Source organism: Mauremys mutica, chromosome 1, assembly GCF_020497125.1.
Source record: "Mauremys mutica isolate MM-2020 ecotype Southern chromosome 1, ASM2049712v1, whole genome shotgun sequence".
NCBI lineage: Eukaryota > Metazoa > Chordata > Testudines > Geoemydidae > Mauremys > Mauremys mutica.
Genome location: NC_059072.1, coordinates 134,623,927 through 134,643,565, shown reverse-complemented (window position 1 = coordinate 134,643,565; position 19,639 = coordinate 134,623,927). Strand labels below are relative to the sequence as shown.

The window sequence follows — 19,639 nt, the reverse complement described above, 5'->3', positions numbered from 1 at the left end:
GAGAGGACGGAGCTGGAGGAGCTGCGGTAGCAGCGAGGGGCAGGCGCCCAGACACCCAGCCGGTGCCCGGCGAGGAGGAGCTGGGCGCAGCCGGCGCCGGAGACCGAGAGCCGGGCACTGGCAGAGGCTGAGCCGGGGCGCAGAAGGCGCAACAGGCGGAGGACGGAGGGGAGCCGGACCCCGGCGGGAAGGACAGACTGAGCCGCGCGAGGGACGGACAGAGCCAGCCCCGCCCGGCAAGCGGGAGCGACAGCCACACCCCGGCTCCTGAAGGAGAGGGAAGGACAGCCAGCGAGCCAGCCTGCGGGGGGTGAAACAGGGACAGCCCGACAGACCGCGAGCTCCAGCCCCCAGCGGGGAGGGGCGCGCAGACCCAGACCCCAGTGGCGGGAGGGGAGGGGAGAGACAGACAGACCCAGACCCCAGCGGCGGGGGAGAGGAGGGACAGACGGACCCAGACCCCAGCGGTGGGGGAGAGGAGGGACAGACAGACTCAGACCCCAGCGAGGCGGGAGGAGGGACAGAGGGACCCAGACCCCAGCGAGGCGGGAGGAGGGACAGAGGGACCCAGACCCCAGCAGCAGCGGAGGGGAGGAAGAGCGCACCTTGCGCTGGGCAGAGCAGCAGACCCAGGGCTGCCCCGCCACCTCCCCGCCGGGCTTGGCTCCCCTGGCCGGGAAGTGCAGCTGGCATGAGGGCGGAGGAGCCCCTGTCTCTGGCAGGGGCCGGGGGCGGCTGCGGAGAGGCGGAGGCTGCCGGGGAGGACCGGAGCGGGAGCGGCAGCTGCTGCAGCAGCGAGCGCCTGGTGATCAACATCTCCGGGCTGCGCTTCGAGACCCAGCTGCGGACCCTGTCGCTCTTCCCGGACACGCTGCTGGGGGACCCGAGCCGCCGGATGCGCTTCTTCGACCCGCTGCGCAACGAGTACTTCTTCGATCGGAACCGGCCCAGCTTCGACGCCATCCTCTATTACTACCAGTCCGGGGGCCGGCTCCGCAGGCCAGTCCATGTGCCCCTGGACATCTTCATGGAGGAGATCCGCTTCTACCAGCTGGGCGAGGAGGCCATCGAGACCTTCCGGGAGGACGAGGGCTTCATCCAGGAGGAGGAGAAGCCCCTGCCTCAACAGCACTTCCAGCGCCAGTTGTGGCTCCTTTTCGAGTACCCGGAGAGCTCTGGGCCGGCCCGGGGCATCGCCATCGTCTCGGTGCTGGTGATCCTCATCTCCATAGTCATCTTCTGCCTGGAGACCCTGCCCGAGTTCCGCCAGGAGAGCAAGGGCGCACCGCCGGGCTTTGCGGAGGGCGCACACCAGGACAACCAGATGTTCTTGCTCCCTGAGCAGCCAAATGGCACCCCATCTCCGATGCACCCCTCTCCCAGGGCAAGCCCCTTCTTCACAGACCCCTTCTTCCTCATCGAGACCTTGTGCATCATCTGGTTCTCTTTTGAGCTGATGGTGCGCTTCTTCGCCTGCCCCAGCAAGCCCGAGTTCTCCAGGAACATCATGAACATTATAGACATCGTGGCCATCATCCCCTACTTCATCACCCTGGGCACTGAGCTGGCTCAGGAGCAGCAGAAAAAACAGCAGCCTAGGACTGCCATTAACAACAACGGGGGCCAGCAGCAAGCCATGTCCCTGGCCATCCTCAGAGTCATCCGCCTGGTCAGGGTCTTCAGGATCTTCAAGCTCTCCAGACACTCCAAGGGGCTGCAGATCCTGGGGAAAACTCTCCAGGCCAGCATGAGAGAGCTCGGACTCCTCATCTTTTTTCTTTTCATCGGTGTGATCCTCTTCTCTAGTGCCGTGTATTTTGCTGAGACTGATGACCCAGAATCTTTGTTCACCAGTATCCCCGATGCTTTCTGGTGGGCAGTAGTGACCATGACCACTGTGGGCTATGGGGACATGTACCCTATGACAATCGGGGGCAAGATTGTGGGCTCCTTGTGTGCCATCGCTGGCGTGCTGACCATAGCCCTGCCCGTACCTGTTATTGTGTCCAACTTCAACTATTTCTACCACCGAGAAACTGAGCAGGAGGAGCAGTGCCAGTACACCCATGTCACCTGTGGCCAGCAGCAATCTCCTTTCTCGGAGCCTAAAAAGGGGGACAGTAATCAGTCCCTCAGTAAATCAGAATTTCTGGAGGCAGAAGATTTAGAATCTATGAAATATCCCAACTTCATTCCAACCAGCAACCAGGGCTACAGAGGGAAGAAAATGCTGACAGAAGTGTGATCAGCTTCTCTAACAGGGTGTGGAACAAGACTGAACTTTTACAGTTCTACTACCCTCACCCCATTTTCCTGGATCCCAAATGCATAGCCACAAGCTGCTGCACATTATCTCTCCCAGTAGCAGCTGCATACGTTCAAGACAAAACACCAGACTGCGCATTGTGATGCTGAAAACAAATTGCTTGTGATTTGGACACTCCTGTCCTTGGTTGCTATGTCTCATTAGCTTGTGCAATTGGACATTCTTTTGCCTTACTCTATAGATCAAGGGGGCCCACTTGTTGTCCCCTTCCCCTTCCATTTTATTTTTGGCGTGAGGCGGAGCTTTATTCTGGTTGTAACTTTGAAGACTAATTTTTCTACTACATTGACAAAAGAAAAGCCCAGGCCACTTTTGTTGCTAAAAGATCAGGTGGGGAATAGGTCAAATGGGCTATTAACATCAGTCTCAAGCTGTGCTGGTGAATTTCTGTGCTGGTGCAGTGACCTTGGTTGTGGGATCAGTCATGCCTGCCATGCGGTTGCCTTGGGAGAATGGAAATGTTGGATCCAGTGTTGCACTGTGTTCTGCAGATGTAGGGAAAGTCAACGAGTGGCCTTCCTCTGAAATTTTTCCTTGGGTTTGCACTGCAGTGTGCATCTAAGGGCCTGTTTGTTATTAGATTTTCAGATCTAAAAGCACTTTAATTTTTAACTTGTTGCCATGATAGAAGTTGTGACCAATATTTTCCATGTGTGGCATAGCAGAAACAGCTGTTTTTTAAATTTATAGTAATTATTTTCTTATTCTTTGTGTTTGAACAAGTTTCACCTTTGTTTCCATCAGTACCCTAGTGTTAATTAGCATTTATCATAGCAACACCATCTTTGTGCCTGAAGTGTCCTCATATGCAAGGCACATTTGGGCTAATTCCTTTGTCTTCTGACACGTACCACATAAGTGTTTTAATGAAATTTACTTTATGCTACAAGTATCTGGTTCTGTACTTAGAACCATGGGAGCAGTTGACTTCATTGAGGTGTGCAGTTCTGAATTTAAGGGCTTATATAGATTAGGGAAATTTGCAATGGTGTATTTACACTGCTGCAGACCCCTGCTGTAGACACACTGCATCAGTGCAAAATGGGGCTTACATTAGTATGACAAACCCATCGGGGTCAATCACACCAGTATAGTTGTGTCATTTAGGGGTATGCATTGCCACCAGTGCAAGTTTCCCTAATCTATCTAGATAAACCCTAAAGGCATAACTGGGATCTTTTGAATGAGGAAAAAAGACCTAAAGGCCTAATCTTGGAAAGATGCTGCTGTCTTAACAAGAAATACCCATAATGTAAGTTTAGATGGAAGGCGCACCAAGATCATTCACGTACTCCAGGTTCTTATGAGAGCAACATTTGTCAGCAGTGCAAAAGGCACACTCTGGTCTGAAGCATTATGCTTATCAGTGAGCACATTTTACAACTCAAGGTGCATCTAACTCTGCCTCTTTTCTGATTTAAAATAATTGCTCAACACCCTTCCTTTTTGGAGAGCAAGTGGGGAGGAAGGAGAAATTGATGCTTACAGAATCCACAGATAAGGAAATGTCTTTTAAAATTAAATGTATATTTTGCATGCATCTGTGTGCATTAGAGAGTGAGAGAGAGGCAGCCATTAATGCATTGTGCTATATTATATATGTATTACCTGTTTTACATATTGCATATAACATGTGTAATACATAGAACAGTGTACATAATGTATATACATTTCCTGCATATTATGTGTATTATGTGCTGCAGCCATAAAGCAGGGTCCTAAGGAATAAGAAAAAAGATAAAATAAAGGAGCGTCCTTTATTTAAATGTGTTGCTCCGCCACCAGGTTTTAAGACAAAACCAGCAGGATTGTGAGACAGGAGCAATTAGCACAGATTTGCACCTTTGTGACCCTACTAATTCCCCCCCTGTTCTGAGATTTGGTTCTACGCCTTGACTGACTTTATCATGGTCTTTCCTCATTTAGGCCCTGATCCTGCACTGAGAACTGCGTGGGCAAACCTCAAGACTTGTGCTCACCCTGAGTCCCACTGACTTAAAAGGGGCTCTGTATTGGGCACAGTGATCTCTCTGCACAGTTCTTAATGGAAGATCAAAGCATTAGACCTTGATCCTTCTCCTAGTGAAGTCAGTAGCAAAACTACCATGGATTTCCATGGTGCAAGATCAAGTCCTTAGGCCTGATTGTTAGATATGAAGAGTACTATCAACTCCCTTGAAACTGGTGGTAACTGATAGTTCAGCACAAAGCTATTTTGTTTGGTTTATATCAGGAAGACTGTTTTACATAATGAATTATTATTATGATTTTTTTCCTATGGCAGAGACTGTTTGTGCTCAGATTCTTTGTGGTACCAGCAGGTGTGCATTAGCTCTGCTGAATGGCCTTCTTTTTGGGAGACGCCGCTTGAGGTATCTAGGGCACTGCTGTCGCTCAGCACAATGCCTATGCTATGTTTGGGGTTGTTTTTATGTATGTGTATACTAGTTGCTAAAAGTTTCCCTAAATTGAGATATAAAAAACTCAGATTAAACAAAAGTTCAGGAGGAGAGACAAGACATACTGTTATCTGCATCAGAAGCTTAAATTCTTTTGCCCATTTCTTCCCTGGGTCCTGACACCAGCATCATTGATTGGCAGAAACCCTTGTTTTCTAAGACATTTAGCTTCAGACCAAATTGCTGGCAGGACAATCTCAGTAACCTAACTCCAGCATGAAGGTGTTGTCCAGGTGTCCTGGAATTGTGTTTGCTTAAGGGATGCTCTCAACTTAAATGTGGGGGTTTTGTGGTGTGTGCAGGTTTTGTGGTCAATAGAAATACCTCTACAAAACAAAGAAACATGCCAGTGAAAGCAGTCTGCTGCAAACAAACAACTCCCTGCAGTGTTTGCCTCCCAAACTTTTCAACACGGAGAAGAACCTGCAGATGAAACTGTCTATGAAAAAAGAGTGAAATTGACTTTATGGATTTCCTTTGCCATAACTGAGAGAAAGGCAAAAAGGACACAAAGGTCCAAATATGCAAACTTGGGTCCCTAAAGTTAGGCATCCAAAATCAGTATTTTAAGCACCTTAATGAACGTGGGCTGATTTTTCAGGGTTGTCGAGCATTTGCAATTATTATGGGTGCTCGGCACTTCTCAGCAGAGGGCCACTTTTATTTAGGAATTATGGGTGGGAGTTAAGAAAATGCCTGAGTGATTTAGGTGCACACATCCCATTGGCTTTCAATAGGACTTGTGCTCTCACATCACTTGGGTGTTTTCAAAAATCCTACTCTAAGTTCCTGACTTTGGGCATTCATTTGGGATATAAGAAGCTGTTGTTCTGTCTATATAGCTATTTTCCTTCTGAAGTCAGAGCACATCTTTGTGAAGCATTTGTGGAAAGTAGGAATCTCCAGGGACTTGTTTCCATAACAACCTCCCAGACTGTTTCTCTGTACCTTGTGACTTTGGCTACAAGCAAAAACACTGGCTAAATATTCCAAGTTCCCAGACACAAACATCCCACTATTACAGCTGTTTGGCAAAGGCTATAGTGTGTGTGTGTGGGGGGGGGAGTCCCTGTGGTACCAAATAAGTCTGCTACCCACCCAAATACATCAAGCTCAAGACTGATGCGTGTTACAAATATTTGAAGGCAACATTTGAAAGCAGACAATACAGGAAATGGGAAGACACTCAGGCTGTATATCTTTGCAAACAGAGAGGTCAGTAGCCATGGGAAGGGCATCCCGAGGCTGTCAGTCAAATGGCTGGAGGGTCAAAAGGCCTGTGAATTTGAAATCAATTGTATGTCCCCTGACAGGAACCCTGAAATCTAAAGCCGTGAATTAAATAAGAGTAACAAATCTGTCAATTATCTCAGCAGAAAAAGAATCTTGCTGTCGAAGAGACTTGATTCTTTCCAAGCCCTTTTGCCGAAGAGAATACTGTAGCCCTGGCTATTTCCCTAAGGGACATTTTTGTACCAAATCAAGCCAGGGCAGAGCCCTTTTTGTTGTCTGGGGGAGAGGTGGAAACAGGGCTGGCTGTAGGCACCAGTGCTCCAAGCATGTGCTTGGGGCGGCACTTTCCAAGGGGCAGCACTCCGCACCCCCCTCCCCCTCCCTTTTTTTTTTTTTTTGCTTGGGGCGGCAAAAAGCTGGGAGCCGGCCCTGGGCAGAAAAATTCTAATGGCAATTTTTTCTGCCTCCTTTTGCCCTTCAGCGGTTTGGAAATGCACAAAGAATTGTTTTGGAATGTTCCAAAGACATTGCACTTTTGGGAGCTAATGCACAGACACCTCCCCCCCCCCCCCCGAGAGGAACATTTTATTCCTTTCCTATTGGTAGTATTGCAACTCAGGCTTTTCAAGCATTTTCCCCTGTGCCCTGCTCTTTGTGTTAGTGTCTACAGCTGGAGAGAAGACTCGCTGCTGCTGTGGTGGTGAAAGTGAATTGACTGGAAGCTTCTGCCAGGCCCATCAGTTTAATGTAGAAAGCTTCCTGTGGCAACAAAGAAGAGTGAGACAAAGGGAATTCAGTGCAGCAAGAAGAAGGGCAGAGGGAAAAGTGTTTCTCCAGTGTGCTGGAGAGAACACAGAGTCCTCCCCAAAAGGAAAGGTGCAGACAGCTACCTCACCTGCTGTTGCAGAAGAACTAGGTAAGGTTTTTCCCTTTCCATCTACGAAATTAACCCCTGATTTCTTTGCAGTTAAAGAGAAGGACCTTCCAATTAAGATTTGAAGCCTGCTGGGAGAATCTTATCCTAGGTGAAGAGAGAGAGAGAGTTTATTTTTGTAATCTATAATCTATGGGACAGATCCTCAGCTGGTGTAAATTGTCATAACTTCATTAACCAGCACAGCTACACTGATTTGCACGTGAATCTGTCCCTATCTTTTTAATCAAGGAAAAAAATATTCTTTGTTAAAATGTAGGGTTCCCCCTACCCCAAACCTATAATATAGATGCTCTGTTTACATCAGGGAAATAATCTGTGGTTTGCAACAGGTGTCAGTCACGGGTTTCCCATAGACTCTCTTCTCAGTTACACTTATGTAAATCTGAAGCAATTCCACTGAATTCAGTGGAATCTCCCCAGATTTAAACTGGCATGAATAAGAACAGAATTATTTATACAATGCTAGAAATGTGCCTGACAGTTTACAGCTAGTTAAAGACTGGAACCACTTCTGATCTCAATTACATCAGTGTAAATCCAGAGAAATTCTGGTTACACTGCTGTAACTCTGATCAGATTCTGATCCCAGTGTCCTTTCTCCTAAGAGCTTACAGTCTAAGGTCTGCATTACACATGTGAGAAATCCCCTGGAAGTCAAAGTTAAGCATGGAAGCAGGTGTTTGCAGGGTCATGGCTTAAGGTCCTGATCTACCTCATCTACCACCAAAGTCAATGGGAGATTAAGCCATTTGCAGGAGGAGCTCAGCCCTGTGAAGGATTAGGCACTAAATTAAATTGACACGACTAAGGAAAGTAACAAACATGGGAGAGGTCATGGGGAAGGTATACAATGGCTCCAGCAGTAAGATCTTGCCCTTGCTTTAGTGATCCAGGCACACATCTTGACAGTTATGCAAGGCTTTGCTGTATCTTTGAATTTTGCTTGTTTGTTTCAGAGGCCACACTGGGGTTTGTTAGGTGGGCAGAAGGGCCTGGATGTTTTAGGTCAGTCCTTTTTTCTTTTCTTTTTTTACGGTTTTGTGAACAAATAACCAGGATGTTAACTGTGAGTTTAGAATAGCTACGACACAAGCATTTTGCTGGTTCCTGTAGGTTACAGGGAATGTCCACATGTTCCCTAGTCTGCATTAGAGAAGGGGAAGGAATAGATTTAGCTTTTTTTGTGGTGATTTTTGAGGAGGGATTCGGGCACACATGTTTCCATGAGCAACTTAGCTTACTTAAGCAGCCAGAGGCAATGTGGTTAGAAAACAGGACTGAGGGCGAGGGGAGATCTCTGTTCTAGCCCCAACTGCCACTAAAGTGTAGCATGGCCTTGAGCAAGTCACTTCACTGGTTTTCTCCTGTTTTCTCGTCTGTTAAATGGGCATAAAGTCCTGTGTGAAGACAGTCAGCTAAAAAGTACTGGAGATACATAATGTTATTGTGACCTACATGAATTTCGAGATTCTGATCTCACCCCAATTTTGTACAGGTGTAATACCACTGATTTAAATGAAATTACTCCTGATTTAACTGGGTGTGAGAGGAGAATCAGGCCCAATATCTCTTTAACCTTAGCTGTTATTTCCTGTGCATACACTTATGCAGAGTTCTAAACACAAGAATTTAGAATACAGCTCCTCAGCTAGTGTGAATCAGCAGAGCAGCTATGCTGATTTTCACCAGCTGAGGATCTGGTCCTTAGAGTACAGCTTGGCTAATTCTCGTACACTCCCAGGAGAGAAATGAAATGGCATCTGACAAGAAAATTGCTACATTGGTGTCTCCTCTTGCTGCTTTTCAATGTCTGTTGTTCAATTAGCATGATGGCATCCATTTTCAGGAAACAGAGACAGGGCGAGATGCTGCACTTACTTTACCTTGATACAGTTTTGGAATAATTCCTCTGAATGTTAGTGAAATTACTCCAGCTTTACACCAGTGTAACTGAAAGCAGAATCTGACCCAGGATCTTTTTCTCTGAACAAATGATGCTGTGCTTTTTGTACAGAGCAGCTTTCCAACACTTCACCTGCAGGATAGGGGTGCCTCACACCAGTCAAACTTAGGGCCATGTTGTACTCTGAACTCAGCTACACCCTGACCCCTTCCATTGAAATCACATTGAAATCACAGCTCATGGTTTAAATCGCCTCGTGTTTGGGTCTGGAGTGGTTTGGCAAGAACTCGTTACATTTTTAAACTTTCCAAATGAGAAACTTTTTGTGAAACTTAAACCAATCCTTTTCAGGCTGATCACATCAATATACATCCCAATTCAGGGAAGCACTTAAGCACATGCTGAAGTTTAAGCACATGCTTAAGTTCCATTGGAGTGAACGGGATTTAAGCACATAAATCTAATTGAGTTCAATGGGACTGAAGCACCTGCTTAAAGTTGAGCAGGTGCTTCAGAGTGGTCCTGAATGGGGGCCATAAGCAGCACTTATAGTTCTTATAGTTCTATAGCACTTGTAGGATAGTTCTGCTATAACAATTGTTTAGACAGCCAAGGAATGTGGTTCTTCCAAACATATACTAGGAAAATGGTATTGAATTTATTTCTGGGCCTGTTCTTGACATTGACATCAGTGGAAGCAGCAGCAAATGTGGGTGTAATTCTTAATTTTTATTTGAATCACAGTAGCACATAGGAGCTCCACACATGGACAAAAATCCCATTGTCCTAGGCACTCTCCAAACACAGAACAAAAAGATGGTTTGAATTTATTGAAACAAAACATTTCAATTGACCTGAAACATTTTTTTTAAATTTCATTTTTCTAAAAAAAATTGGTTTTTGCACCCCAGTTTGGGACCACTCCCCCCACATTGAAATTTTTTACAGGCTGGAAAATCAATTTTTCAGCCAGCTGTAGTTAAAACTGTTGATTGTCCATGACAACAACCAGAGTAGCCCCTGGATGTCTCTGTCTTCCTCATATATCACCATGGCATTCTAATGGTCTGAGATGGATGAAGTGGTAGGGGAGGTGGCTGTATGCGGCTGGTGAAGGACACACTGAGTGTGACTGTAAAGAATTTGTACATTCTGATGCTGTCTCATTCTTGGCCACAGCCCCTGTAAAATCCATACTGAGTAAGAAGGCTGGTTAATTAATCCAGACTGCTTTGCAGTGTAGTGTGCCTTTATGGAATATATAATGCCCATGAATTCTGTGGACTCCCTGTCTTCACTCAGCATTTTGCTAGTAATGTGTGTTAACAAGAAGGTTTTTCTAAAAAATACAGCCCAATGATTTCCTGGTTGTTACAGGGGAAAGGACCATGCGTCTAGTAGGGGGAAAGGTGACATTTGTAGTGCTATTCAGTCTCCCACTACTGTTTATATCCTGTAAGACAGATGGTCCAGTGATTAGAGTGCTAGACTGGGCTGTGGGATACCTACATTCAATTTCTGGGCTGCCACAAACACAGTGTGTGACCTTGGGTAAGTCACTTAGGGCTGATTGCTCAGAAGGAGTTAGGAGCCTAACTTCCATTGAAATTAATGGAAGTGTCAGTGTAAATCAGGAGCCTAACTTCTTTTGAACATTCAACCCTAAGTGATTCTGTGCCTCGGTTCCCCATCTATGCAGTGGGGATAACAGCACTGCCCTGCCTCAGTGGGGTGTTCTGAGGATAAATACAATAATGATTGTGAAACACTCAGATGCTATAGTAAGGGGGTCCATATGAGTTCCTTAGATAGATATGTCCTTATGCCTGGTTCAGAGCAGGAGGTTCAAAAAGGTCCCAAAGGTACCCACCTACCTGGTTATTGTAGCAGACAAGTAGTAATTCTTCCCTGCATATTGACCATGTTTGCTTAGGGTTGCAGTTAGAAAATGCCCGAGTTGGTGTTGACCATCAGGAAAATGCTTCAGTATCCTAAGAGCATGGTCCCCCCATCAGTCTAAGAGACTATAGGTGAGTAATAAGGATGGTCTTGTAGTTAAGATATTGGACTAGGAGTTCTGGCTTCAGTTTCTGGCTCTAGCTTGGGAAAGTTCCTGAATCTCTGTGCCTCAGTTCCCCATCCTTCCTCTCTCTCATCTGTTGTCTTTTTTTCTATTTAAGCAATAAGTTCTTTGGGTCAGGGACTATCCCTTACTAATATCCATACAATCCCAAGTACAAATGGTTGGAGCCTCTAGGTACTACTCTGCTACAAATCATTAATATGTGGGGAGCGAGGGTGAAAACAGAGAGGCATTTTGGCTGTTAGGATCAGAGCTGTTGTGTAACTAAATGTCCAGTCCAAGTTCTGGTAACTGCTGGCTTTGTGTTGGCTAGGGGCCTGTACCTTAGATGTGCTGAAGTCAATGGGAGTCACAGGATCAGCCCTGAGGGATGTAGGCTGCAGCCCATTCTCTTGCGACCTCCCATTCCTTGTGCAAACTCTACTGTGGTTAAGGGCTAGTGGACAAAGCCCAGAACTGACTTATTGCTGGGGTAAATTGAAAGCTGGCAGGACATACAATGAAAGTAAGCAAAAGATTGTTGATTTTTTCCCAGCTTGTCTGTAAGAAGTAAATCAAAGTCCATGAAACATTTTTCACTCTGGGATAAAGACTTAAAAGTGAGAAGGAATACAACCATACAAGACGGGAGCATAGCTCACCAGTTATTTCTCTCACAGATTTGTATTAGCTCTTCAAGCACTAATGTGACTCAGATGCCTGCATCACACCAGTACTGAGCACTTCAAATCTGGCAGGATTGTTTTCTCATGTATTCTTAATGGCATCATTAAAAAACCTAGTGTCTGATCCTCCGTAATGTTCTGCTGGTGTCCATTCCTTTACAATCTTTTCAGGAGTACAAGCTACAGTACAGACAATTATGGCTCCTTGTACTTTATATTTAGCCACATATTGGTGATTCAGCAACAAATGTACATGAAAGGGATAAGTTGCAATAGAAGACAGATTCCTTGCTATGATAAAATACCAAGATCTATGGGCCTGATTCAGCTAAATCTTTTTTGGGGGGTGGGGGAGGGCAGGTGGTATTACACAGTTTTGTGCCAGATGTGATGTGTCAAGCATAAATTCAAAAAGACTTATGCACACAGTTGTCTGGTTTTAGGTGTGTGGGCCAGATCCTTATCTGGTGTACATCAGCATAGCTCCACTGACACCAGAGGAATTATGCTGATGTACTCTGGCCAATGGCCATTTGCCCACTGAAGTTCCCATTAGTAGTGCTAGTCGGAAATGTTTTGATGAAATGTTTTTTCATTGGAAAATGCTGATTTGTCAAAACCAAAATGTTTTGCAGTAATATACTGGTTAAATGAAATTTTCATCAAGAAATTTTCTCAGGCCCAAGATGGAATTTCTGGTCAACAAGAGAGAGGCCCACCCCAGAATAGTCAGTACCCCAGTGGTTTCTTGCCCAATCAAAATTTAGTTAGTTATACAAAGTGAAACAGTTCTTATAGGTGAGACTGATTCTATAGCCCAGTTGTTAGGCCTCACCTCACCTCAGACATGGGACACCCAGGTTCAAGTGTGCCAAGCAATATGGCTGACATCTGTCACGTGGTATTTGTTCTCTCACATCTCTGCAGAAGAAGAAGAGCATGGAGTGGAGTGTCTTGCTTTGGTTGTGAGTGGGTTTTTGTTTGTTGTTTTTGTTTATATACCTATTGCAATGTGTTTATGGTAAAGAAGGTAAGGGCTACATTTAGCCCAACAATACAATATATATCTGACTCTCAGGCACTGTTTATGGATTAGTTTGTTGATTTTTATAAAGTGCATTGGAAATTTAGAGTGAGGTTTTCAAAAGTCAGCAGTCAGTGGTGGCCTAACCCTGATCCCTTGGAAGTCAGTGATAAAAGTCCTGTTGACTACAGTGCAAGTAGAATTAGGTTAACTCTGAGCACTTCTGAAAATCCCCCTCTTACATGCTAAGTTTTCTTAGCAATTTACACAAAACAAACAGCAAACAGGAAAGAAGGCCTCTGTGCTTCAACACCATCCACCTTAGTGACCCCACCATCTCATAGTTGGTGTCAGGAATCAGGGCCTGCAGCAGAGCTAATATCCAGGCAGTCTCATCTCTAAAGCTGACCTGCAGCAGACTATCTGATTGGCCATGCCACCTGATTGGCTGCAGGGACCAGCAGGCTGGCTCTTAAGCCATAGGCAGCAACAGCTCACTGGCTGCTCAGTGCCCCAGCACTGTGTCTACTCCAGCTGCTCCTGCCTTGCACCCAGATTTGCCAGCAACTGCTACCGTGCTCACTCCAGTTCCTGCCCTCCATCTTAACTACTGACTCCAGCTTGACCCTAAGCTCTTGTATCTATCTCCTCACCCTTGATCCTTGGCACCAGATTCCGACTCCTGACTCTGGCTCTGTCCCTGGTCTTTGGTTCCTGATGCCAGCTCTGGCCTTTCGGCCTGATGCCTGCTCCAACCAATAGACTAGACCATAAGAACATAAGAACGGCTGTACTGGGTCAAACCAAAGGTCCATCCAGCCCAGTATCCTGTCTACCGACAGTGGCCAATGCCAGGTGCCCCAGAGGGAGTGAACCTAACAGGTAATGATCAAGTGATCTCTCTCCTGCCATTCATCTTCACCCTCTGACAAACAGAGGCTAGGGACACCATTCCTTACCCATTCTGGCTAATAGCTATTAATGGACTTAACCTCCATGAATTTATCAAGTTCTCTTTTAAACCCTGTTATAGTCCTAGCCTTCACAACCTCCTCAGGCAAGGAGTTCCACAGGTTGACTGTGTGCTGTGTGAAGAAGAACTTCCTTTTATTTGTTTTAAAGCTGCTTCCCATTAATTTCATTTGGTGGCCCCTAGTTCTTATATTATGGGAACAAGTAAATAACTTTTCCTTATTCACTTTCTCCACACCACTCATGATTTTATATACCTCTATCATATCCCACCTTAGTCTCCTCTTTTCCAAGCTGAAAAGTCCTAGCCTCTTTAATTTCTCCTCATATGGGACCCATTCCAAACCCTTAATCATTTTAGTTGCCCTTCTCTGAACTTTTCTAATGCCAGTTATCTTTTTTGAGATGAGGAGACCACATCTGTATGCAGTATTCAAGATGTGGGCATACCATGGATATAAAGGCAATAAGTTATTACCTGTCTTATTCTCTATCCCTTTTTTAATGAATTCTAACATCCTGTTTGCTTTTTTGACTGCCGCTGCACACTGCATGGACGTCTTCAGAGAACTATCCATGATGACTCCAAGATCTCTTTCCTGATTAGTTGTAGCTAAATTAACCCCCATCATATTGTATGTATAGTTAGGGTTATTTTTTCAAATGTGCATTACTTTACATTTATCCACATTAAATTTCATTTGCCATTTTGTTGCCCAATCACTTAGTTTTGTGAGATCTTTTTGAAGTTCTTCACAGTCTGCTTTGGTCTTAACTATCTTGAGCAGTTTAGTATCATCTGCAAACTTTGCCACCTCACTGTTTACCCTTTTCTCCCTGGTTTCAGAGTAGCAGCCATGTTAGTCTGTATCCGCAAAAAGAACAGGAGTACTTGTGGCACCTTAGAGACTAACAAATTTATTTCAGCATAAGCTTTCGTGGGCTACAGCTCACTTCTTCGGATGCATAGAATAAGTTGAATAGGATTGGTCCTAGGACTGACCCTTGGGGAACACCACTAGTTACCCCGCTCCATTCTGAAAATTTACCATTTATTTCTACCCTTTGTTCCCTTTCTTTTAACCAGTTCTCAATCCATGAAAGGATCTTCCCTCTTATCCCATGACAACTTAATTTACGTAAGAGCCTTTGGTGAGGGACCTTGTCAAAGTCTTTCGGGAAATCTAAGATGAAGGAAACCACCTTCATCCCAGTCAGCTGAGAGACTGAGCAGCCCTTAAAATTAGTACCCAGGGTCCTCAGGGCTAGCATGGACCCTACTAAGGTCCCAGTTGAAGTAATGGATGGCATCTAAAACCTGCAGGTGCAAGTAACTGCTGTGCAATCGCAAAATGCAGCCTTGCAGATGGAGGTTGCTCTGCTGGCTTTTCCTGCTCCATCTTCCCCAGAGTCATAGATTCTTCTCCCTGACAAATTTGACAGAGATAGGGACAAGTTTTGGGGGTTCCTGAACCAATGTCAGCTCCTGTTCCTCCTACGCCCTCAATCATTCCCAATGGACCAGGCCTGTCTGGTGCTTAGCTTGTTTGTTGCCTGGGGAGGCCTTGGCCTTGGCTTGCCTGCTCCTGGAATAGTCCAGCCTCCTCTTGTGACAATTAGAGGAATTCATTCAAACAATGTCCATCACCTTTGATGACCCCAGCCGGGTGTGGAACAGTGAGATAATCCTTCAGGCCTTACTGAAAGAATGCCGGCCTGTTGCCAAATACATTGCTGAATTTCATTGTTTTGGCTTCTGACCAGGTGGAATGAGGTGCCACAGCAACATTTCTACTGGGGCTAAATGAGGGTATAAAGGATGAGCTTGCTTGCATGGAGCCTGTGTCCATTTTGAATAATCTGATTGACTTGTGTATCAGAATTGATGATTGCCTCATGGATTGTCATCATGAGTGTACCTTGATTTACCCTGCTCAGGACACCCCAAACGCACAGGTCTTCCCTGGCATCAGAGCTCTTGCAAGCCAGCCAGGTTCACCTGCACCTCTCTGACTCAGAGAAATACTGATGCCGGGAGTTAGGCTTATGCTTCTATTGTGAGGAAACCAGTCGTGTTGCCTTGACATGTCCAGTGAAGATGTGGGCAGAACTGCAGCTGGGAAATGCCAGGTCCAGAGCCTGTAGGAGTGATTCTGGGCTGAGCTGGTAATCTCCCCCATCTGGGAGTTCCCAGCACCTATGGACCACAGTCATTACAGCAGGACCCCTGAGTGAGCTACCAGTGGAACTCTGAATACCAATATTGATTTAACTACCAGTAGGATTCACCTAAAGGCCCTAGTCAACTCTGGGGCCTCAGCTAACTTTATGGACTTGAACTTTGTTAAGACCTATACAGTTCTCACCATATGCAAGGACTTTCCAGATCTGGTCAACGCTATTGATGGGTCTCTTCTCTTTCTGGGAGCAGTAACCCACCAGACATTGCCAGTTAAGGTTATTACCCTCACAGACACCAGAAAACCCTCCAATTTGGATTAATCTGGGCCCTTCATGCTCCTGTCATCTTAGGTATGCCCTCTCTTACCACCCATGACTCCCACATTCATTGGCAGCAGTGGACACTACACATTAACTCCTGGTATTGCCAGCTATCCTGCCTCCCAGGATCTGGTTGACTCTGAGGGTCACACCACCCACTGGAAGACCAGGACCCTCAGTGTTCCCGACAGCTCTGTGTGCTTTGTCCAAGATCCTCCACAAGTACTGTGACTTCACTGATATATTTGACAAAGTGAAGGCAGACATCCTGCACCAGTATCAGAGTTACAATTGCCTGATTGATCTCCAGATTGAAACCGAGATCCCATTCCATCAGATATACGCCCTCTCTGAACCTGAATGTCAGGCTCTACACCTGTATTTGCAAGGGAACCTTCAGAAGGGTTTCATCCATGTCCCCAGCAGGCCCTCTCATCTTTTTGTCAAGAAGGAGAACAGCTCTTTGTGGCCACGTATTAACTATCAAACTCTGAACAAGATGACTGTACGAAGCTGCTTCCCGGTTCTCTTAATCAGTGAGTTCTTAAACTGCCTACCTACACCCTGTATTTTCACAAAGTTGGATCTGTGCGTAGCCTGTCACCTGGTGTGCCTGCATGGGAGAGACAAGTAGAAGACTACCTTTCATACTCAATATGGCCATCTAGTCATGCCGTTCAGTCTGTTCTGTGCTTCAGCAACCTTTCAACATGTTATGAATGGTATATTCAGTGATATGCTGGACCACTTGGTCATTATTTACCTTAATGACATTCTGATTTTCTCTGAAGACTCAGCTCTGTGTAGCATTGTGTAGCATTCTTGAAAGACTATGCCAGAATCATCTATATATCAAGCCGGAGAAATGCAAGTTTGCCTGGGACACTCTTGAAGTTCTTGGATATGTCATTTCACTGAAGGGACTGGCAATGGAGCCCCACAAAGTGGCCATCATGGATTGGGTGGCACCAAAGGATGTCTCTGGAATCCAACACATCTTGACTTTTCTGTTTTTTATAGAGTATTTACTCCAGGATTCTCTGATTTGGCCAGTCCTCTCAGCCAGCTTTGCTGTGAAAAGGAGTCTGTTTTTCATGGTTCCCAGAAGCAGAGGCTGCCTTTGATAATTTGAAACAGAAATTCATCACAACTTCCACCTTGATCCACCCAGACCCCCCCAGACTGTTTATGGTAGAGGTGGAGACTTCAAATTTTGTCCCAACCTACTGCTCCCGATGATCACCTTCATCTGCATGCTTTTTACTTGCAAAAAGCTCACTCTTGCTGAGATGAATTATGACATTTTGGATAAGGAACTGTGACCATTAAAGCACCCTTTGAAGAATGGTGCCATCTTCTGGAGGGTGGTAGGTTCTGCCAAAGTCCCCAAGTTCTGCCAGTAAAAATGACCAGGCACCTGAACCAGAGGCAGGTATGCAAGTCCCTCTTCTTCATGAGATTCGAGTTTGTGGTCACCTATTGGCTGGATACAAGGAACAGGAAGATGGATGCATTGCCGTGTAGGATGAGTACTACAAACCTGATGAGGAGATTATGTCCAGGATTCTTAAGCCCTCAGTCTTCATTTCTGGCACCATAGCTTCTGACCTGTTATCCTCCATCTGCTCTCAGTTACCTAGCAATCCAAACCTATCAAGCCTTAGACCACAATCAGGACCAGACCTCTACAGTATTCGCATTCCAGGATGGGATCCTATACCACAAGGGACATATCTATGTGCCTGAAGAGGCCAGATGGATTTGAGTCCTATAATTCTGCCACAATGCTGCCCTAACAGGCCACTTCAGTCATTCCAAGACCTAGTTTCCAGGAACTTTTGGTGACCTGCCATACGCACCGCTGTTGCATCCTACATAGATTCCTGCATTTTTTGTGCACAGGCCAAGATGCCCTGTTCAAGACTGCTGGGTCTCCTCTAGCCCTTACCCACTCAACCTCAGACTTGGGCCATGATTGCCATGGACTTTATTGTAGAAATAACTATCCCTAGCCTGTTTGCCAGAAGCTAGGAATGGGTGACGGGATGGATCACTTGATGATTACCTATTCCGTTAATTCTCTCTGAAGCACTTGGCATTGGTCACTGCTAGAAGACTGGATACTGGGGTAGATGGATCAAGTTTTGGTATGGCCCAGTATGGCCCTTCTTATTGTCTTATGAATTACCAATCTCCAAGGCCACAGTACCATTCTAGCGGTGGTTGACCACTTAACCAAGATGGCACATTTTGTTCCATGCCAGACACTTTTGTCTGCTCAGGAGATGGCTTGTTTGTGAGCAACATCTTTTGTCTCCACAGCTTGCCTTCAGGCGTGGTATCTGACCAAGGATTTGAGTTTATTTTCTACTTCTGGTGAGAATTTCTATGCCATCTGAGTATTGATGCCCTAACCTCAATAGTCTATCACCCAAGCACCAATGGGCAGGTGGAATGGGTCAGTTAGGTTCTCGAACAGTACCTACATTGCTTTCTAAACTGTCCTCAAGATGATTGGCTGTCCCTGATCCTACATTCTGAGTTTGCTTACAAGACTGCCACATGCCTCTGCCAAGCAGACTCCTTTCTTTGCTAACTATGGCTTCTATCTTTGTGCTCATCCAGAGATCCCCTCTGAATTATTGATGTTTGCTGTTACTGAACTCACAGCCCACATCCAGCAGGTACACCAAGAACTCCAGAGGCAGTTAGAAATTGCCAAAGCAACCCACAAATGGTCCACTGTCCAGTCCTGCCAGCCAACACCTGGCTTCGGGGGAGGGGATAAAGTGTGGTTGTACTCCCAGAATCTGCAATCAACTTGGCCCTCTGTGAAGCTGAACCACGAGTACCTGGGACCTTTCCAGATCATGAAACAGATCAACCTATTCACATTCAAGATACAGCTACCAGATTCTCTCAAGATTCACCCAGTCTTCCATGTGTCTCTTCCCGAACCATCAGTCAAGAATCCCTTCTCACTTCATACTCCTCCCCTTCCTCTGCCTGTCATTGTTTGGGACCAAGAAGAATATGTGGTTCAGCAGTTTTTAGATTCTTGTTGGGTCTGAGGAAAACTACAATATCTAATTGACTGGGATGGGTAACGTTCAAAGCTACTTGCAGACCACGTCCATGTGATCATGTGTGTGCCTTTCACCACACTTACCTTGAGAAACCTGCCTCTGAGGTCCTGAGACAGAGCCCTCGAGGAGGGGAGTACTGTCAGGAGTCAGGGCCTGCAGCAGAACTAATCTCCAGGCTGGCCTGCAGCAAGCTGTCTGATTGGCCATGCCACCTGATTGGCTGCTCTGTTCTCATGCCCACCTGAATTTCCTTGTTCCTCTTGTTCCTGCCTTGCTTCTGTCCTGCCTCTACCTTGAACCCCTCTTTGCCCTGCCACCCTGCTCACTCCAGTTCCTGACCTTCAACTTGTCCTGAGGCTTTGGCTTTTGATTGCTGGCTCCAGCAGCTTGATGCTCAGCTCTGGTATCTAGCTCCTGACCTTTGGCTCCAGCTTCAGACTACTGAATCC

At 45.9% G+C, this 19,639-nt stretch overlaps 1 protein-coding gene and 1 long non-coding RNA gene across 5 annotated transcripts in view; both read left to right on the top strand.

The window, feature by feature from the left end:
• Positions 1 to 19,639, top strand: part of LOC123356559 — a 102,157-nt gene that overhangs the window by 59,480 nt on the left and 23,038 nt on the right. For all 4 annotated transcript variants that reach the window (XR_006575391.1, XR_006575388.1, XR_006575389.1 and 1 more), the window contains one exon: positions 6,680 to 6,934. This is a non-coding gene — a long non-coding RNA (uncharacterized LOC123356559). The remainder of the gene's footprint in view (positions 1 to 6,679; positions 6,935 to 19,639) is intronic.
• LOC123356554 (potassium voltage-gated channel subfamily A member 6-like) lies at positions 558 to 4,743 on the top strand. The gene has a single exon (XM_044999919.1). It carries the CDS (start codon positions 692 to 694, stop codon positions 2,243 to 2,245), a length of 1,554 nt encoding a protein of 517 aa, XP_044855854.1. The 5' UTR covers positions 558 to 691; the 3' UTR covers positions 2,246 to 4,743.

Excerpts from the sequence above, each read along its gene's own strand:
- LOC123356554 (XM_044999919.1), top strand. The coding sequence starts at position 692 with ATGAGGGCGGAGGAGCCCCTGTCTCTGGCAGGGGCCGGGGGCGGCTGC.